Genomic DNA, 22,486 nt, shown 5'->3' with positions numbered 1-22,486 from the left:
ATTTCAGTTAGCTGTTAGGGGATTGATGAGGGTTTTTGGATCTTCCATCCAATCAAGCCATGTCCTGTTCAATGACTCTACCATTTTGCTACCCTGCATTTCTTCAGTGTATTTTCTGGGAACCTGAACTCCCTCTGCCCCTTCTCTGCCTCTGTTGATGGGCTCTAACCAGCTGCTTGCATTATCATTACCATTCACTTCATTCTGTGAAGGTTTTAGAATGATATTTTAGATAAAAGCGATAAGAGGTACCTGCTTATACTTGTTGTGGCAGTTCCTGTTAGGTCAGTGCATCAAACGTTGAGGTTGTGACAAAACTATAGTACAGTCCTGATCAAAAATTTAAGACCACTTAAAAATGGGGGGGATCAGGGGAACACACAGGATGGTCCAAAAGAGTGATGTTATTCTCCTGGAAGAAGTCCATTGTCCTGTGGGCATTGTTCACTGTAGCATTGTCCTGTTGGAAAACCCAGTCATTACCACACAGACAAGGGCCCCCAGTCTTGAGGGATGCTCTCTGCAACATCTGGACATAGCCAGTGGGCGTTTGATGCCCCTGCACCTCCTGAAGATCCATTGTTCCACTGAAGGAAAAAACACCCCAGAACATTATGGCTCACCCTCCACTGTGGCGTGTAGAAAACATCTCAGGTGGGATCTGCTTGTTATGCCAGTAACGTTGGAAACCATTAGGACGACCAAGGTTAAATTTTTTTTCTCAGCAGAGAATAAAACTTTCTTCCACCTTTCAATGTCCCATGTTTGGTGCTCTCTTGCAAAGTCCAAACGGTCGGTTCTGTGGCGTTCAAGGCGACGAGACCTTTGAAGACGTTTTTTTTGTTTTTAAAGCCCTTCAATCTCAGATGCCGTCTGATGGTTATGGGGCTGCAGTCTGCACCAGTAACGGCCTCAATTTGGGTCGGGGATTGTCCAGTGTCTTGACGGACAGCCAATTGGCTCCTCCGGCTCAATGCTGGTGAAATTTTTTGGGGTCTTCCACTTGACTTTTTCGTTCCATAATCCTCAGGATTGTTTAAGAAATTCCAAATGACTGTCTTACTGCGTCCCACCTCAGCAGCAGTGGCGCGCTGCAAGAGATACTGTTTATGCAGTTCAACAACCCGACCACATTCAGAAAGAGAAAGGTTTTTTGCCTTTCCTATCTGAATATCACGACAGTGTGACTACCTGATAGAAAATGACAATGAATCCACATTTTTGCACAGATTTGTTGTTTTAAAGGCATGTGGTCCTAAACTTCAGCAGCTGTAAAACAGCCTGTTTCAGTTTAAGCGTTGTTTTCAATAAATTTCATGCTCAAACATTTTTGGTCTCACTCACATTTCTTATTGTTGCATGTTAAAGCTGTACTTGGAGCCTCGTTAACATCCAACCATGCAAAATATGATATTTTTTTTGGCCATTTTTCAAGTGGTCTTAAACTTTTGATCAGAACTGTATTTATTGGTGTCCCATGATGCTGTTTGATGTACAGTGGAAGCTGAAGAGGAGGGAACGATAGAGGTGTAGACGTGTGATTTAAATTTGTTGTTCTTGGATTTAAAATATTTGAACTGTAGACAGAGAAAGCAGATTTATTTCCCCAGGCAGTGCATACGTTTCTGAGAAGGAGATTTATAAGATTTACAGTCTTTTCAGAAAAATAAAAGGGAGAGGGAAATGTGTGTTCAGCAACTTTTAACTTACAAAGTCTTGTGAGGAGGAACTACTAAAACTGGAATGGAAGATTAAAAGATAATATCAAAAACATGAGGTGGTTTGATAATCCTTGTGAGAGTATTACATCATCAATTCAGGCAGAGGCAGGTGATTGGAAGTAATTAGCAGATTCTGTGGAAGGGACGATTGTATGAGAATTACTTTTGTATGAGAATTACTTTTTGTGCAGTTTTTATGGATACAATCTTCTAAATACACTTTAGTAATTAGTAAAACTTAACAAAACCAAGAGTACAGAGCTCAAAAAGAATAAACACAGGAAATTTCAGGAAACATGATGTCTCAGAAAAAATGTATTAGTCACAACACAATTTCAGAAAACACCCTATAAATGAAAAACAACAAACTTAAAATGTGTTTTTTTTTTAAACAAACAATAAAACTCAATGTTCCCTTTCAGTCGATTCACTCGGTACAACACATAAGTATGGGATATCACGCCCTCGCGTGTCCTGGCTGAAGAAACCTTTATTCACACTCACGGCCCCGCCTGCACATATAGCTGCTGTCATCACAGTCATCCTTCAGTTCTTACACTCTTCATCTCGCTGACAACACCTCTGCTGAGTTGGGCTAGCTAGCTGCTGCTAGTTAGCTCCGTTGTCTGCCGACTTGAACTTAGCTTAACTGCCCCTGTTGGTGTTAGCCTCCACCGCGCAGTTGGTGTGTAGGCTGCCCGTGGAGCGATAATTTCAAGTTTTTCTGTGCAGCGTTTTGCTTTGCGTTTTGGAATGGACTCCAAACCGAAGCGAGCAAAGCAGAAATCTTCTGTTCACCCCTGTTCTCAGGGATGCGGTTTGTCTTTGCACAACAGCAACCAGCACGATGCTTGCCCTGTCTGCCTGGGGATCGTCCACGCTAGGAGAGCGTTGACGGAGCCCGAAGCCTGTGCGCTTTGTCGCCTTTGTCGCTTGACCCTGGAAAGATGGGTGACGTTTGTGGAAAAAGTGCTGGGATGCTCGGCTGTCGCATGGCATGACCCTGTCCTTTCCGAGTCTGGTGCCCCAGCTTTGTCCGAGTCCGAAGACAAGGATTATCCGGTCGATGTCCCCGCAATTAGCTGGGCTGACCACATGGAATATGTTGACGGGATAGCTGATGACGATCCAGAACCATGCAGGAGCGCTGACGGGCTTCAGCCTGGGTTGAAGCCCACCAGCGCTCCCCAGGAAGACGATGACGTGTTGGACATCGGCCTGGACATCCATGGTTTGTCGGAGGATGAGCAGGAGAGCTCATTGTCGGTCCAAGGGGCCGCCGCTGCTGTGCCGGTCGGCCACGATGACACCTCTCTTTTCTCCCTGTTTTGCTGTGCTGCTGAGAAGCTGCAGGTGGACTGACCCTCTCCTCTGCCAGCTCAGAAGCCGTCGTGGTTTGCGGGTTTTTGGAAATATGCTTTCCAGCCGCGCACGTTTGTCGGAGCACAGAGTGGCCGCGTTTCATCGCTGCCTTGCTCAGTTTCAGCTTGGACGCAGACTGCGTTTCCAGACAATATTATGTTTGTTGGGCATGATGGCATCTATGATCACCATAATGCCACTTGGACTGTTAAAAAGGAGAGCGTTTCAACACTGGACTCTCTCTCACCACCTGTGTGCATCAGATCAGGAGGCTGCCGGTAACCGCGTCTTGCATGCTATCTCTCTGTCCCTGGAGGGAGCTCGGGCTGCAGCATCAGGGCTCTCGGATTGGGAGGGCGTTGTTTCGCAAGGTGGTGTCCACAGATCCCTAAGAGGGTGGGGAGCGCTGTGCGGGGGTGCATCAGTGAGAGGGATCTGGTCAGAAACCAAGCGCGAGCTGCACATCAACCACTTAGAGCTGTAAGCAGTGTTCTTAGCTCTAAAACATTTCCGTCCAGTCCTGGAGGGCCAGCATGTCATAGTCAGGACGGACAATTCAACAGTGGTGTCTTACATAAACAGGCAGGGAGGAACACGCTCTCTTCCCTTGTTGAAGCTGTCTTGCTCTCTGCTGTTATGGTGCAGTGTTCATTTTCTGTCTCTAAGAGCCACCCATGTCCCGGGCCACCTGAACCTGGGGCCGGACCTTCTCTCCAGGGGGGGTCCTCTGGTGAGAGAATGGAGGTTACACCCTTTAATAGTGGCTCAGATTTGGGATCTATTTGGCAAGGCACAAATAGATCTTTTTGTTTCCAGGGAAAATACTCACTGCCCCCTGTTCTTCTCCATAATCGACCACAATGCACCCTTGGGCTTGGACGTGCTAGCGCACCAATGGCCAGACGTGCTCCTGTATGCATTTCCTCCAGTGGAAATGATATCTCCAGTTCAGAGAGAGTGCGTCAGCATTCTCTCTCTCTGATTCTAGTGGCCCCTTGGTGTCCCACAAGGTCGTGGTATGCAGAGATAATCAGCCTGCTAGCAGCGAGTCCTTGGCAGCTTCCTCTCCGCAGGGACCTCCTCTCTCAGGCAGGAGGAGAAGTGGTTCATCCGCGCCCGGATCTGTGGCGCCTTCATGCTTACCTGCTGAGAGGTTAAACTTGATTGCTAAGGGTTTGCCACCTAGTGTGATAGCGACAAGCTAGGGCCTCATCTACTAGAGGCTTGTACGCTTACAAATGGCGAGCCTTCGAGCAATGGTGCCAGGACCGCCACACTCTCCCATTTCAGTGCTGTATTGTGGATGTTTTGACATTCCTGCAGGAGCTGCTGGATAAGGGCCTTTCATTTTTGACAGTTAAGGTTTATTTAGTAGCTATATCTGCTTGTCATATTGGCTTTGACGGGGTGACACCAGGTGCACATCCCCTTGCCATACATTTTCTAAAAGGGGTTCGCCAGCTGAGACCCGAGCTTAAGTCCAGTGTCCCTGCTTGGGACTTGTCTTTGGTGCTGGAGGCCATTTATAGCCCCCCGTTTGAACCCATTGAGTCTGTGGATATGAAATTTCTTTCATATAAGACTGCATTACTTCTCGCTTTGGCTTCAGCAAAAGCGAGAAGTGCTGCCTATTTTCTCAAGATCATTCCTGCATCTTATAGCTCAGTGGAGTTGAGTTGCGGAGCTTTTGCTCCCCTCCTTTTGCATCTGAGGAGCAGAGGAGGATGCATTCTCTTTGTCCAGTGCGTGTGCTACGCACCTACATTGAGCGCACTCAGGATGTGCGTTTATGTGAACAGTACATTTGCATAATGATTTAATAATTTATAAGATTGGGGAAACCTGCAGTCAGCTGAGACTGAAGAAGTCACTTGGATGAGTGACAAAACAGTTTCTCCCACAAAACGCTACATCCAGATGAACAGAATCAACTTTTGGAGATTTACTTACCTGGATGATTGAGCATGCATCAAGACGTACACACAACAACCTTTTAGAAATGTGTCTTTTAGAAATTTTGCACAAGAATGACAAAAAAAACCCTACAGAAAATAGAAAATTAGCATTTAACTTGGAAGATGGAAGATGCTGGGCCTTTTTCTGTTCTTAAACATTACTACAAGTGTTCGGTGTTGAAGGCATTGTTCTTCTCTGTTTCTATGCTGCTTTCATTTTAAGCTGAGTTTGAAAAATTAACCTAAAGGTTTGTTGTGTTTTTTGAAAAGTCATAAGAGCCACTCTACCAATATGATTAATATGCTATTTTAACCTACAGTGTTAAAATGATTTGCCAATAAATCACTTTAGAACTGAGCATAATCCAAATGTACAGTAATTTGTGTCAAATTATGTTGCACTAATTTTTAACTGTACAAATAGAAGGAAAAATATGCTCCTTTTCAAGTGACCTTAACTACACTGCAACTCATGTCATTCATCTATTTTTTCCCTTTTAACTACCTTCAGCAAATAAAGAAATTTGGTAGATTAAAGTCGTAACTGGAGGAGAAAATGGAAGACACAAAAGGACATGAAAATAATAAAGCTGAAGATGGAGTATAGTTAGAGGACTAAAAGTAGAGGGTGAAGAGAGGTAAAAGCCCTGATGTTAGGACTGTGATTGTGTGTTTGTGTGTGTGTCTGTGTGTGTATGACTGTGAGACGTGGCAGAAGGAGGCCTAGCCAAATGGCAGATCTGTTCCATATGTTTCCTGGAGACAGAGAGCGAAAGAGAGAGAGGCAGTTCCCCTCTACCCCACCCACAGCTCATGGAGTCTTTATTTAAAAAGACAAAACAGACCAGAAGCAAACCATCCATATCCCTACTGTACTTCAGTTTGGGCTAATTTTCTTTAAACTATAGATAATAGTTTCAGGTGAAGATGGATCACTCGGCAGGTGTTGGATATCTGGGAGTTTGCAGGAACTGTTGCTCCTTAAAAGCCCAGAGAAGCTGAGAGAGAAAAGAAAAGAAAAGATACAGCCTGTCATGCTTTTCGCTCTGGGTTGATCTCATTTATTACTGCCATATTCAGTCATGTTGCTTATTTATCGCATCTATATATACAGTAAATGGGGAATCTGGAGTTCTGCAGGACCTGGGCACCTTCTAGTCACCGAGTCATGTGTCTGTCCAATGCGCTATTATTATTGCTACTAAAGGTGGTTCTACAAGCTGTTAAATCATGGGGTGTATAGTTTTTCACATGTTCCTTCTGCATGTTGGTTTTATTTTTGTTAAATAAGTAATTAACATTATTTGAAATGTCATGTTATTCATCCGAGATTGAATTTAAATAATTTTAGAACCTACTATCGTCCGTGAAAACCCAATAGAAGGGGCACTTTTAAAGCCTATATCTTCATCTTTGTAAATGATCCACTGTTAAACAAGACTAAAAATCCAGAATTTGGTTGCTAACAACAAAAGTGTCCATAGGGAAAAAAGAAAAGAAAAGCGAAACGTAAATCAGGAACAAAACAAACTCGTGGTTTGAGGCAAGCTGCTATAACCACCAAGAACAATAATAAACATAAATACAGAAATATAAAGTTACAAGCTAGTTAAAGGCATACATTACTCAGAGAAATAAACAACAACAAATATACCACCCACCTACTGTGTACAGTGGGTTTATTAAAAACACAGCCCAGCACCACTGTGCACTTTGACGCTTGCTGGTGACAATTTTTCTTTTGTTTTTTTAAGTCCCACGGTTGGAAAATTCACTTATCACAGCTGGAGAGTGGATAGAGCAGAAACAATAACAACAATAATACTACCAAAAAAAAGTAGAATACTATACAAAGATAATGATTTATACTTATTTATTTCTTAATACATGATTATGTTTCTTAAGTTAGCTAAAGCTATCAAATACTGACTACACCACATTGAATATGCTGTACTTCATGATTGTTTACAGCTTGTTGTGCTGCCCCCAAGTGGCCTCAGTTGTTGCAGGTTTAAGCAGTGTAGCACTCTATGGTGTAATTTTAGACACTTTTTAGGTGCATAGTATAGTTTTAGGATGTACTGTTATGTCTGCCACTTTAAGTACATTGTCAGGAAGATCTAAACAAATTGGATTATTGCCATAAATCATTTATTTTTCTTGGTGATGATGTACGAGTTGATAAAGCCACTTTGATTTTATTTATTAAGGTTGTGGTGGTGACCTTATGAAACCTTTACTGATATGTTGCTCTTAAAAGACCTTACCTTTTGTATCTGATGCAACCCAATACAAGGGTATACATTGTCCTATAGTCCTGGATCAGGCTTGCCACACCCTTAAGAGACTCCATTTTAACAGATGTCTTGTCCTTCCTTCAATTCTGTGGCAATGATGCACAGGATGTCTACTGTTTCCATCTCAGTGATGATACAGCTAAACATTAGGTCTAAACATTAAGTCTTTGGCATGAATAGTTACTGTGTTGTACAGTGCTGATAAAATGCTGTAGCAAGCAGTTTCAAATGTACAATGGAAAAGTGCTTTTGTAAGTTAAATGTTGCATAAAAGGAATGATTAGAAGATTTACAAGAGCTCTCGGGCTTTCACTTTTTCCCAAGTCTGGCCCTTTGGAGACATACTTTTTTTTTTTTTTAAGTAGTGGCAGACTTGGCTGTAATGGCAGAGAACATAAAGAACAAAGAAAACTTTTGTCAAATTAAAATCTGGTTCTGGATTCGTTTCCAGACCTCCACTGACACGGAGAGAAATGCCTCTAACTTTTTATTGTGCAGTGACATCTTCTGGAGAATAAATGTTGCTGCTCTTTATCCAGCCTCATGTTAGATAAACTGGTCCAGCATTAGGCTGGATAATGGATTTTCTTGGTCCGAACTAATTGGTTTTGGTCTAACTTGACAATATTTTATAATGAATGAAACAATCATCAACCTAAACTTTACAGCGTGTAGGTTAGAAGGGATTACCAAGATGTTTTGCTTAGAATCAGTTCTCAATTGCCCCTCGGGGATAAATAAAGTCTTCTGAATCTGAATCTGAATCTGAGAATTCGCTGAAAAACAAAGACAAGTCTCATGACTTGACAGAAAACAAAAACAAACAATCTGATGAAGAGCAGGTGTCCTCGAAATGTCACCAGGCGCAACAAATAAGGAATCTGGAGTTCTGCCTTGTGTGAATCGTTATTTCTTGTTCTTTGTCTCATCAGTTGGCAGCCATCTTGAGAGGGCACTGTGCAATTATTCGAGCATTTATTGTGAAGCATTATCTAAAAAAATAAAAATAAAAAAAAGGTTTACCCCAAAGTAAATCTTTGAAAAATCTTCCCTTGGAAGTGGGTAGTTACTTCTACCACACTTGCTGTTGTGGAATTCTCTGATACATTTCAGGGATTTTGGAATTTTTTGAGTGCCATGTCTCTAGTGTACAGAGACTCATCATTTGTCAATTTGCTAAAATTTTAAGGATTTTTTTTCCTTTTCCGTCTTAAAAATTTTAACTGAATAGTTTTATAAAGCTTGGGCAAAAATCCCTTTAAATGTGCAACATTTGCTATTTTCTGATATTTTGTAGACTAAATGACATTCATAATGATTAGTCTAAAATGTCTGAAGGCATAATTTTCACACATAATTTTCTTGATGTTATAAATATAATTGTATGTATTTTATATTATGCAAATATAACCAAACTATCATTATTTTTTATTTAAGTTTTATAAAAAATAGACTTCAACTTTCCTTGGTTTCCTTGGTTTCATTTTTGAATATGTGTATACAGCTTATTTTCATTTGAAAATGAATTAATAAAATTCTAAGATTCCCAAATAGAAATGATAAATTCACCTATTTTGGTTTTTTTTTTAAATAAAAAGTCAAGACTTACATGTGTAGATGTTCCAGTTTTATTTAGCGACATCCTCAATAAATATAGCACCATTTCAGATCAGAGACCATTGGAAGAAACAGGGACATGATTGACCATGAGATGTTCTCAGATATCCAGATTATGAATCCTCCTATCTTATTATTTTAAAATTAACTGTAGTTCACATGGATGCTATAGTTCTCTTAAACAGGGGTAAATTTATACATTAGTTACAGGTAATCAGTATATCCCCAGTCCTGCAGAGGACGTATTTGCCTCAAGACCAATGTATAATCCAGTCTGACATTAGGCTGTCAGCTTCTAAATAAAAACATAACAAACATGCATTGAGATAATGTAAAATATCCACAGACATGGGGCTTCAACGTGACACTTCATCACTGTGTGCAAAGTGCACTTCATAATGCCAACACCACTGACCGTACAGACTTCTGCTGGAAGAAAAAGATATTTCAGTATAGGTGTAGCTGTTCAGCTCCTGTTAGTGGCCTCTAGTGACTCTTCTACGATAATTACAACATCTAATTTGAGGAAAAAAAATGGCTTCTTCATAATACAAATAAAGTTTTTGTAAGTATTACAAAGACTTAAACACTTTTCTACTCTACATTTCATTAAACAATGCTTACGGTTTTAAAACTAGAAAGAAAATAATAAGAAAAAAAGAATTTCCTTTCTTTAAACAGTACATGTACAGCATGTAATACCACTCGTATCATTGGGTGATTTTGCTCAAAAAGTGACCAGAGGGAGGCGCTTTATTCCTAAGAAAGTGTACAGAATAAAAGTTATAAGGCAAAAGCTAAACATCCTATCATGCACCTTACAAAGGTGAGCAGGGCGCTTGTTTTCAGATTTGATTGTAATGCTGTTCGTTCTGTGACATCCTTCCATTTCATGATGTTTGTAGCTGCTAAAAACATTTCCTAGTGTTATAACTTATGATATCATTTTTATCTTCATCAGGGTGTAAATGGTACTTTCGTTCCCCGTGTGCTACAGGTTCAAATATACATCTTTCTAGTTTGTTTGTTTTTTAACGGTTAACCCTTTAATAGGAGAGTTTAATCTGTTTTTAGCCTATCAGAATTATTTCCAGCTATGTCCTTATTTTATCATTTCCCTCCACGCTACTTTCTGAAGTTTCCGAGCTGAACACCCCTCCGTCCGGTGACGCAGCGAAAGGTTGCCGGCTGTATGGCCCAGTATTTAACAGGGTTGGCAAAGAGACTGATGCCAGTGTACAGGTTCTTCTTGCTGTCGTCCCTGATGGGACAGAAGTCGTTGATTCCCACACTGCTGATTTTGTTGCCATGGAGGTAAATTACCTGAACAGATGGACAGCATTTTGTGTTAGTTATTCTTCTGCTTTTTTTTTTTTTACAGCAAACTACGCATGAGTAAAAGTTATGCGTTATTACTGCTTTATTGCTACACTGGAACCTCATAAACACAACCCAATAGGAGGAATGGTCTGTTAGGCATTACTTAATGGCTCCAAGTTGCTAAGTTAAAGGAGTCTTGTCTTGCTTGGAAGGCTGAAATATATTCTAGCAAACATATTTTTCCTTTTTTATTTCCATTGTGACTGAGTCATTCTACAAGAAACATATCATGACTGAGGCTTTTTTTTTTTTTTAACTTCTGCTCAAGCTACTCTTATATTGGAGTAGTGGTGGAAGCTCTCATGTTTGTTCCTCTTACACATTAGCAGCTGTGAGTATATAAGTGGAAAAAAGTTACACCAGTATTATACTCGCTTGTGGACATGCACACAGACAGCTGCAGACACCACAGATGTGTAGTTTTTTTGCCAAACTTTTGGAGTACAAAACCTTTGGAGTACACCATGAGAACTCATCCAAAGTACATGTCACATGTCAAAGTACTTCAACAAACAAGTCTCACAAATCAGCAGACATCTTAAAACTCCTCTAGGCACTAATTTGGGCAATTATTTTAGAGGATTACATTGCACCTTTAAGTTTAAGTAAGGAATTATTTTGTCATCATCAGAAAAGGGTTTTGAAAAAGTGCATTCCACGTACGTTTTTTTTCTTGTAGTGCAGTGACCCTCAAGTTCACTCATATGAAATAATGAAAATGCTCAGATTAGAGGAGAACCTGCATACTCAGGGACATATAAAATATAGTCTGCTCTCACATCCACATGCAAGAATAGGCTCGCGTAAAGAAGACACTGAAGGGAATCATGCCAAACAGGCCTAGACATCAGTCAGCAATTCTTTGGCAACCACAGAGTATGAAGGAGAAATGATTTTTAAAAAACTGTTGGAAAGTGGTTGCTGGGTCTCATTAGGTTGTCTTTGCTTTGGTTGCTGAAGATTTTCCTGTTCACCCATAGTTTGCATGGAAGACCCCGACCTGTTTGGACACTCACCAGTTACTCACTGAATAGTATTGAAATAGTTGAAAACCGAATGGAGGTTTCTGGTACAAGTTAAGCTATTTTCAAGGTGCATGGAGAATAGCAATAGCTTTTTCACCAATTTCACCTACAGCCAGCTAGCAACCTCCACCAACTGCTCACTGATCGGTTGTTGCCAGGGGGTCAACAATGAGTCTCTAGGCCTTTGTCAATTTGGTCTAAAACATCTCTTGTTATAGTAAAAGGAAGATCACCCACAAATAAAGTTTGCACAGTTGTGACTTACAGAGGTTTGAGTTGTGCTGCTAATTTTATTTACCAAAGTAGCAGCATTGTGACAGTGTCCATATCTCACCTGTAGGTAGCGCAGGGAACTAAGGCCAGGTGGGACCTTTCTCATACGGTTGTTGTCCAGGTAGATCTCACGGATGTTCGGGGTGTTGGCAAGGCTGCCATTTTCTACATACTTGATCTGGTTATAAGCTAGTCCTAGCCTGTAAAATTAACAAGTTATTAAGATATAGAAGCTTAAAAAATTTTAACATCTTGCATAATTGCTTAATATCGGTCTGTCGTTCCTAACTTATGGTGCCCTGGAGGTGCAAGATTGCAGGTGGGAACTAGAATCAGTCTTTAGGAAATCATTAGTATCATGCTGTGGAGTGAAAACACTATAAATTGTGACAGTGGCTTTTTTTTTTCCTTTTAATTCTGGTGTCAGTTTTATTTCTGAATGTTTGAGTAATGTTTCAGTCTCAGTTTGATTCAACATGAAAACAGTCACCAGTGTTTACAAATTAGTTATTCCTGTTGATTGAAAAGTTAAGTTAATCTAACCAAAAGCATGAAGTAGAAATCTGCGTTAGTGAAGGATGTCTTTGAAAAAAATCAGCTTATAGGTTAAAGGATTGGTGGTTTTCACCTCTGCAAGTTTTTATATCTGATGAAGTCTTCTATTTCCACCTTAGAGATTTTGTTGTAGTCCAGACTCAGTTCTGTAATGGAGGATGGGAAATCTGGAAGACACAACATACATTGATTATAAGCAGTTTAAGTAGCACATTAAGATGCTTTATTTCTTACAATCTTTTGTAATGATTTGACAAAAATCTTATCAAATTACAACATCATATTAATTGAAGTTAGTGGTTTTATGGCTAAGTTTACTGTGTAGCTAGGTCCCAGTATGTAAAACTGTCAGTGTATGAGGAGAAAGAAAAGTGTAAAAGCTTTTAAACTGAATTGTTTAAAACAGTAAAACATAACATGAGTGATATCCTACCTTTTGGTATGGAAGTTAGTTTGGCTTCCGCTATACCGATATACAGACTCGACAGGCCATTAAAAGCTCCTATCTCAATTCCACTGTTGGTCAGAGGGTTGGCCCCCAGCTCTATTTGAGTAAGCACAAAACATCTGGTTTTATTATTAATGATTCATTATTTCAATAGAGAACCTGCATCAAGTGAAGTACAACAGATCTATTGTAATGACATTCTCATCTGTTGCTCTTGGAGATCTGTACAGCTTTGTTTACATTCTCTATAAATAGAATAAATCAATAAGCCTGGGCAGCTTGCAAAGTCTTGACAATAGTCTTCTAAATGATCTATTGATAACAAAATCTTGGCTTGGTCCGCATAAGGTCTTGAAGTGATTGTGTTACTGATCGTATCATTCTGTCACTGCTGTAATGGCAGAACTCTTTGTCCAAATGAAGTGTTATATCTATTTTCCACTGGTCTTTTGAAGGTGATTTATTGGGTTTTCATTGTTTTCTGTCTTACAATACACACTGTTACGATGATGGGTGCTCCTATTAAACATGGTCAAAGTTTCAAATAATGAGGTCATGTGCATGTATAAATATTCTTGTGAGCCAAAAGCTCAAGCCTAAAGTTTCACCATATCTATGTGGACATATTCACATTAAATCACATTAACGACAGAGGTGGCAGATGATAAAATACTATATTAGTATGAGTAGGCAGTAGAAGTTGAAGGCAGTTGAAAGGCAGTAGCAACCAGCTTGTTTTATTATGTTGGATTAAGAGCTTTTTGGACCTTTGTGTAAGTCTGTAATTACTATTCATGCCAGATCTAGGTTATAGCCATTCCTTCATTCTGTTTGATTATCTTTCACTGTTAAAGTAATGTTATTACCTCCTGACGATTCCTCTTTTGACTGAATAAATAAATCTTCAGACCTTTCCTTAACAAAGAACCATACACCACTGCCTTTAGAGAACAGCTATAGTTAACCAGATAGAAGAACCTAAAAGTGGGTCTTACCCAACACATGAAGTTTCCTCAAGCCCTTAAATGCATCCTTCTGAATTCTGTTGATCTGGTTTTCATGAAAGCGGAGTTCAATGACATTGGGAGGCAAATTTGCAGGGATCTCATTCAGCTGGTTGTAGGACAGATGCAGCAGTCTGAGATTGTCCATGTTTTTGAAGGCCTTTGGATGAATCTTAGAGATCTTGTTGTTGATCAGAAACAGGCCCTGTTTTAGGGAAAAGGGGAATTTTAATAGAGCTTTATAGATTCAAATTCAGTTTAGCTTCATTTCCTGCACAAAGTTAAAGAATGGAAAGTTTGAAACGGCAAAGAATGAACTTTTCTGGCCAACATTAAACCTGTGCTCGGTAAAAGGTTTTCAACAAAGAACAACATATGCTTATGATTGAAAACATTTATGTTTTGCTCAAGTTATGTTGTGCTTTTTTTGTAGTGTAGTACAATAGTGAGACTTGAATCGTAATGAAGACTTTATTACATTTTGAATCAATGAGCAGACTATGAAGTAAACAACATTCAGCACTATCAAGATGCTGGTCAGTTGCACTATTCAAGCACTGTGACTAACCACAATAATAGCATGAAGTTCTGGTTTTATTCAGTGTTTTAGGCCATGATGTGTTTTATTCTCAGCTGAGAAAACATTGTCTACAGATCAAAGATAAAGCTTCTCTCAGCAGAGTTTTATAAAAAGTAGCTCTTTTTTTTCCTTGAAGGCTGCTCTTGGACTGATATCAGTGCATTGTTTCTCCCTATCTCATAGCTGTAACAGTTACAAGACAGCATGGTCAGTCACTGATATCCTGGGGCTGAATGTGATTCATTTTAAATTTCAGAACCAGGTCTGTTCTTGTTGCCTTAGTACTAATTTTTGCTGTTTTTTGTCTTTGGTGTGTCTCAGTTTAAAGCTCTAGGGAGAACAAAAAATGTGGCCACTTTTATTTCAAAAGACCTCATCAGCTGGACATTATATTATGTTTATAACAACAGTCAACTTTTCCCATATTGACCCATGAGTATTGTAGGGTTTAAACTGCAAATTACATACATAATTTATTTATTAGCAGAAATATTTACATTTATGGTTTATGGTTCTAATTGTTTTATTTAATGTGTCATTAAGTCTGAATTTATGTAGTGTTAAGTGTACCATTAACAATTAATGGTTACCAGATTTTGTACCGTACTGACTTAAGTGACTTTGATGTTTCATTTTGGCCTCTTAGGGCTGCACAATTAATCCAGTTTTAGTTTCAGGTACAATTTTGGCTCCAAGCAAATATGAAAACAAGCTGATAAGATCAAACCATTATTATGCTGCATCCTTTCTTGAAATTATGCTTCACTTTTGTGTTTAATTATGAACCCAGTGCAATATTTCATTTAAAATGCTGCATTTTCTCCCCTTCTGACTTCCTGCCGAGCTGCGATGCATTTAGCTCAGGCATGATGGATCTCTTTGTGGTAATTTGTGATTTCATTATAGACAAAACTATCCATGATCATTACTTTTGGCATAATCAGAAGTCATACACATTTTTGCATTGTATTAAGTGTAAGAAACTATGCAGTCCTGCCCTCGCTTTGAGCTATTGCGGCTTGGATTTTTCCTAATTCATGGAAACTTTTAAACAAGAGGGTTTACTGGGGGAATAACTGTAAATGTAAATGCTAAGACAACATACCATCAAACCTAATAATATACCTATGAGCTTCACCTAACTTAGTATTCTTGGGTTATTGTACAACAGGACATTTGCAAATAAACAAAGGCCTCGGTCACAGAGGTCAGTTTAGAGTTCCACTCTGTCCAGCTTAAAGCAGAAGAGCTGTGCTGATGTGTGGATACAGTATGTTTGAGTCAGCTCTTTTAATCTTTAGTAGAAAGATTGGTATGTCGAGTTATCCAGCATTATTTTTAATGATGTAATGCATTCCCATCCATGTGCAGTATATGAGCATTGCTAAAACTTGCATTCTTTTGTAGTACTTCTACATAACATATGGAGGATGCATAATGTGACTGGAACTTATTTGCTTATGTAGTTTGGTTTTCTAAGGTGGACTGATGCCATTCAATTACTACATTTGCTTGTAACTAACTTGCTGGCATGCTTCTCATATATTAGATGTTAACATTAAGTAGTTCTGATGTTCAGTGCACCATGCGCAGGGTAAACTAGTTCTTAAAGGATGTCTTACATAAAGCTTGTTGAGGCCTTTAAAGTCATCCTGCTGGATTTCAGTGATATCATTGTTTTGGAGATCAATCATCACTGTGTCTTCTGGAATCTTATCAGGAACAGATATCAGACCTGTTAAGAAAAAACATAAATGCCTATTTAAAGGAAAGAGTTGGATCAGAAATGATGGAAGTAATTGGGTTTTTTTTTTAACCGAGATACACATGTGAAAAAGAAATTGTTGTCTTTCTGATTATCCTAGGTCTCTGATAAAATATCAGTGGGTCATATGTCTGGGGTAATTATACCAAATATATATAGCATAGTATTTCAGAAAAAATCACAAGCTGCTGCTGCGTGTGCCAATAGTATATGAAAGTTTGGTTAAAAAACATTAAGTTATTGGAGTGATTGGCAGTGGACCCTTGGGTGTTTTCATAGCTTAATCCTAGTACCAAAGTATAAGAGAGCCCCACTTTACTGTAAGTTGGGCTTTTGGAGTTTAATGTACTTTAGTTCTTTAATGTACTTTAGTTCTAGAACTTGGACCACAAAACCAAATAGAAAATTTTAGTTTTTTGAAATGCTGGAAATGAAGGCTTTCCTGTTCCATTGGTGAGTTGTGTGTGAAAATTGTTTGGCTGCATTGCCCCTACATTTTAGAAAGTTCACATTAGATGTATATATGATGCCAAATTTCATCAGTGTCTTAACATTCATATTTTTTGTTATATGACAACAGTTTAACAGTCAAATTGTTGTTAGTCCTGATCACTTTTTTAAATTCATATACTGTAATGCCTCCTGTAAACCCAAATCAGCAAAGTACTATCTCAGATATTCCTCTACAGTTTGTGGTCATGGTGATGCACCACCCAACTGCTATTAATCAGCAAGGTTTAGGCAAGCATGTCTTACAAGATGTCATTAAGATTTTTTTTTAGCAATTAATGCTCAAGTGAATTTTGGATTTTGGAGACTGTTTTCAGTGGTAGATAAATCCTAAAACCTTGCAAGGCAGAGATTGCTGATATCCTTTTATAAAACTGATGTTAAAATAAATATTTATTTTAAAAAACCTTTTTCACATAGACAAATACAGCAACTACTACATGATTGCTGTTCTATTTTATGTATATGAGTGCCAGAAATAGAGAAGTAACTTAAGGCCAGACTAAACCATAGTCATTTTTTGTCATTGAATTTAACTGGAATAAACATAAGATTATCACTAGCCTTACCTATCATCTTATATGGCAGACTTAACATAGAGTTTTGAATAGAATGTGTTTCAGCACACTCCATGTTTACATAACATACATAACATAATGTAACATAATGAGTTACTTCAGACTGAGTGTGTTCTAACCCTGGTCAGAGCACTGCACCACTCTGGGTGAGCAATGGCAATGAGCTGGACAGTCCTCATCATCGTAATCGTCGTCATCATCATCATCATCGTCCTCATCATCATCGTCGTCATCATCATTTGAATCTGACATCATGATTTCATGGATTTTTGTGTCATAGTTTTTCAGGTAGTCCATAACATTGATTGGTTGGTAGGGTTTGGCATGGCCTAGTGCCAGCAGGCAAAGCAAGAGGAAGATCCTCATGGTTTTATTAGAGTTGTGGTTAAACAGGAGCCAAGGAGAACTCTAGGAAAGACAGATAAATGAATGAAAAAATAAATGTTTAAGTAGTCCCCAGTGTGGAGGTTGAACTTGATAGCATCACAAGAAAACTGTATTAATTAATTACCAGAATAGAAAACAACAGAACAAAACAGTTCTGGCACAGTATAAAGCACACTTACAGGATATAGTATTTAGTTAGCTGAGAACTGTCTATTCCAACCTTTTTTTAATGTACTGATCTATCAGTCTTTTCTTGACTACATTTTTACTTAAAAAAAAACTTCTGCAGCTAGTGCCACAGTTAGGAACCACTGTAGTGTATAATTGCTGATCATTCTGACTGTTATGCTGCAGTTTTTCCTGGGTTGTGTTTTTTCCTAAAAACAATCCAGTCAGAGCTTTATAGGAACCACCATTCTACATTGTTGGTGGTGTTGGAGCTATATAAAACTAGTACTAATTTCACCATAGACATGAGCAGTTTTTAGTGCATGAGTTAAATTTCCTTTTTACAGCTTGATTTAAGAATATTACTAAAACAGTACATTTGAAAGTGCATGTGGACTTCCTGGAGAGATCAATTTTCATAAGTGCTACCCTTTTTTTCTACCAGTGTTTCCATGGAGCTCTCAAAACCTCCTCTGGAAAGGACTTCTTGCAGCCAACATAAATGTTTCTCCAGCTCTCACCTATTCACCATCTGTGGTCATTCACAACATGATTTATATATCCTCCTCGATTACATATTCACATAACCAGCAGAGAGAGGCTGACATTGTCTGGTTCCGTGCTTCTGCTAATCTTGATGGATTCTGAGCCGTGCAGTTGAACGTGCAGTCCACCCACAAATATGTGGTGGTGGTCGAGCATCCTGCTTTGACAGCAAATACTGCACAGCACCGACCCCCTTCCTCTGCCCCCAGTCTGTCTGTGTTCCACATGTGAACATTTAGCCCCAAAAAAAAAAAAATACTATAAATACATCAAATGCTTCATGTATGCTTTCCAATTGTGCAGTAAGTTGGGAATAATTCTTCTTTGTTGTTGTTTTCTTTTCACTGAGTCAAACAACCATTGAAACCTTAGAAGTTTCACTTAACTCCAGTCTGACTGGCGTAGCAAATATTTACATCTAAAGAGGCATTTCATAAGTATTCAAACCAGATGTCTTTCATTAGGACTCTCATAATCTTATTACCACTTACATTGAGTAATTATCTTTAATATCACTTGGTCTCAATTATTACATGTCTAGTCATGAAAAGGTCAGAAAATACTCGTCATTTTCCATTTCTAAACATCAGATGTCTTGTTCTCTTTGATCATCTGTCCTGAGTCTAAACATTCACTTTACAAACACCAAATATAAAACTGAAGCTAAAACCAAAAGTCCTGGGCATGCTGATGATGATTTCAGAAATAATCAGTAAGAAATAGATATATTGACAGTCAACACTTAATTGATAATCGGATTTATGCCTGAACCTTTTCTTTTTAATTTAGGGATTTTTTAAAAATATTGATACCCTTTTTAGAGCCGTCTCCTATACATCTGGCATAGGAATTTTAATTAGAAACTATAAACTACCTTTTCCTTGCATTTATGCATTTATTATTGGTACCATGACCGTATTTTGTATTTTTTGTCAAATGAGCAAAGACCCCAAGCAATGCATAAATTTATTACTCTTCTCAGTATAAAGCCTAAAATTAGACATGGTCTTTCAACATGAGACATATAAACTTAACTTCACTGTAAAATGATCTAAGCACGATCTTATTGCATGCAAGTAAGTATTTATCAGTATTAGGATGCCCTGCCATAGCCATCAGCAGTTTAAATTAAAATTGGCAGATTAGAATTTGCAGCCTAGTAATTTGGCTCTACCAAAACACCTCTAGTAACTTTAAAGGTAACAACAGAAGTCTTGCTAACTGACCAAAGTACCATTAGCTTGCTGCATTAGAAATATGAATTGGTGTTTTTATAAACAATAAATAAATCCAGGGTGTGTCCTACCTCAGCTGTCAGGTGTGTTTATGTCCTGGTTTAAACCCCACACAGTGAGCAGAGCAGCAGCAGGGTCCAGCTGGAAGGCTGAGAGTTGGATCCTCAGTCAATACATTCCCAGTGAACGAAGAACAGCATCACCCTTCCTCTCCGGGAAAAAAAAAAAAGGGGGGGGGGGGGGGGGGGGAAGTGGTCCCCTGAACACCCCCACCAACGGAAAATTTCCACTGGTAAGGGTGAGAGGTTCGGTTTTAGTAAAGAGCTCTTGATTCTCTGAGTGATCACACCATCTGTAGGCCTGTGGGACTAAGTTTGAAAAGGCATTGTTAAGAGTTTAGTCATGTGCTTTTCATCAGGAGCTTTGAAGTAATGCCAGAATAGTTAGATTTAGACTCCTGTATGCTCAAGTCTTTATATATAGAACATACTGGTAGGTCTGTCACCTCCCCTCCCTTCTCAGCCACATTAACTGTTTTACATCAGTGTGAATGGTTTCTTCTCTGAGGCACATTGGCACTGGGTTAATGAAGGATAGTACAACTGTACAGCCGCTGTAGCAGTTTCGTTTGTCTAATTGAAACAACAGGGTGGAGTTGAGCCTGCCCTCTCAGAGATTTTAGGGTGATGGTGAAGGACTGGCAGACAGTTCATTTAGATCAATATTACTGAAGACTAGCGATCAGAAAATTTGAGGTAAACATGATATAAGAACACAGCAACAGTCTCTGAATATAGTTTACCCATAGGAAGTGGAAATGCATTTATACACTTTGGAAGAATATATCATATTATCAAAGTGGATGAAGTGTTTTTTTGTTTTGTTTTATTTTTAAGCAAACAAAAGAAATGTTTGGCACTCAGTTTTCATTTTTGTGCACAAAAGTAAATTTATTTGGCAGATTTACTTGTATTTAAACTGTAGAGATAAGTAGAAACATAACTGTTGTGCTTTGCATTTTTACAAAGCTGCTGTCATGTCTGAATAAAGGTGTAAGGAACAGTTACATAACAAACCTTATGATATGTCTAGACCTTTTCTGTCTTCTAAATTTTATGGAAAAAAAGAACTGAGAACAATTTCCATTATATCAGCCCGCAGGCAGATGTCCACAATTCTAAACAACTTGTTAAGGTGTATTACTCTTTGGCAATGAAGTGATACACTCTTAAGGTGATACAACATACCATTACAGTCAGTCAGAACTGGCAGCTTGGTGTTATAAATGTCCTGTTTGTGGATTTGGAAAGCAGAGACAAAAGATAATTGGAGGTGATGCTTTGCAACATCAAATTAAAGTTTACTATATATTGTGCTCTGCGTGATGTTGTCTTAACAAGACACAGTAGGAAATCTTTCAGCTTTACATTTGAAGCAGGAATGAGAAGTACCTCCCAAGAATGGAAAAGCTAACAGAGGCTTGTTCCCTCAGGGATTCAAGTGTTATACAATTCCTTTTTCCATTTACTTCTGGTATTTTCTGCTGAGCTGAGCTGGAATTGCACAACTTATGGCTGAGCCAGACCATCCAAATATGCCCTGGTTTGGCAGTCAGAAGACCCGAAATGGGATCGGGTCTGTTTGGGTTTTAGTGAATCGTCTTGGTGGGGAAATCAAATTTTCCAAACCATCACAGATCTGGTTAAATAATCATCACATCAACAAGGAGCCTTCTGACTTCTTTCATGTGCAACAAACTCTTTGAAGGAAATTCCTAAACGTAAGCTTTCAGTTTTATCACTTGTTATTCCTACCACTAGCTTTTGACTTGGTACAGCAATAAATAAACTCATGAACAGCTTGTGGGAAACACAGCAAAAATCGGATTTTACCTCCAGGCTAAAAAAGGGAAAACATCTCGTGTTCCCAGAAGCTGGAAAATCGACATGCCCTGTTGATGTATGCCTCTCTGATGTATGGTTAGAACATGTCTCAAAGTTTAACTTTTACTTTTTAAACTTTCATGAATATATAGCTAATTTTAATGTTTGCATTTTTGTGGTATTTTTCATAACTGGCTACATATATTTATGTAATTTGTCTTTTTAAAAGCGTGTTAAATAATCTGCTTGAAGCTAGTTGGATGCATTTAAGAAGTCTCACAGAACTAAGTCCACTTCACGTATTAGATACCAGTAGCTTAAACACGTCCGCCTTCTTGGTTAAAACCTCAGACTCAGTTTCCAGCTCCCCATAATCACAGCTTCATGGCTGTGTGCTGAAACAATAGCCTCTTGGGAGCCAGATTGTCAGTTTAAAAGAAGCCATTTTCCCAAACACTGGAGGGATCTGATTAGACCATGATGTAACCCTACATGAGAGTTTTCTCTTTTTTTGTGCCCCATTGTGAGGACTAAGACATTAAAGGTATTTGTCTGCACTGTAAGGACCACTAGCCCCACGGTATATCCTGTTGCGTCATGTTGATCTGGATGGTGGGTGGTCCTTTTGTCTTTCTGCCTACCCAGAAGCAAAGGCAAACTTCAAATTATTGAGCTTCTTTGTCTGAGCCAGGTATCAGTCATGCTGTCGTTTTCTGTTTTCATGCGTACAAGCCCTTCGAAACCTCATACCTCTCAGCTGACTGGTCTGCCACAGAAAGATTTAATTCAGTAGCTGTAATAATCCAAAGAGGGGAAACTGGTTTGTGGTAGTGAAAATATTCAATGGCGTAATTGTTGGATTTATTGTCTTCAAACTGCAAATTAAATGTTAGAGATTATTTCCTGATGTGAGATGGTCTGCCTGACTGATGGAAGGCGGTCAGGATGTCTCTTCTCTCTAAGGATCTCATACTTTCCAACCCATCAGACGTCTATGACGGCGCTGGAACGGCTGGAACTTGTTGTGTTTTTGTGTTAAGGAGAATTTCCTCCATCTGGTAATTTCTTTTAATGCCGTAAGTCACGGGGGCAACTTCCAGGGCATCTAGCCAAAGAGTTGCCTCAGTGCTGTTGTTGCTTTAGTGCCACAGGAACGTTTTGAAGCCAGGAAACATTTTTAAAAGAACTGTGACCCTG

General features: G+C 38.9%; 2 protein-coding genes across 4 annotated transcripts in view; one reads left to right on the top strand and one right to left on the bottom strand.

The window, feature by feature from the left end:
• cenpp (centromere protein P) overlaps positions 1 to 22,486 on the top strand; it is a 100,198-nt gene that overhangs the window by 46,900 nt on the left and 30,812 nt on the right. The window lies entirely within an intron of this gene.
• Positions 9,450 to 19,565, bottom strand: aspn (asporin (LRR class 1)). The gene is made up of 8 exons (XM_006782963.3): positions 19,478 to 19,565; positions 17,190 to 17,478; positions 15,840 to 15,952; positions 13,629 to 13,842; positions 12,619 to 12,729; positions 12,259 to 12,352; positions 11,692 to 11,830; positions 9,450 to 10,275 (listed from the first exon to the last, which is right to left on the bottom strand). Exons 2-8 carry the CDS (start codon positions 17,434 to 17,436, stop codon positions 10,078 to 10,080), a joined length of 1,116 nt encoding a protein of 371 aa, XP_006783026.2. The 5' UTR covers positions 17,437 to 17,478; positions 19,478 to 19,565; the 3' UTR covers positions 9,450 to 10,077.

Source organism: Neolamprologus brichardi, chromosome 5 (genome assembly GCF_056152115.1).
Source record: "Neolamprologus brichardi isolate AB-2024 chromosome 5, ASM5615211v1, whole genome shotgun sequence".
Classification (NCBI taxonomy): domain Eukaryota; kingdom Metazoa; phylum Chordata; class Actinopteri; order Cichliformes; family Cichlidae; genus Neolamprologus; species Neolamprologus brichardi.
The sequence above is the reverse complement of the archived record's forward strand: the minus strand, read 5'-3'. Positions and strand labels throughout refer to the sequence as shown.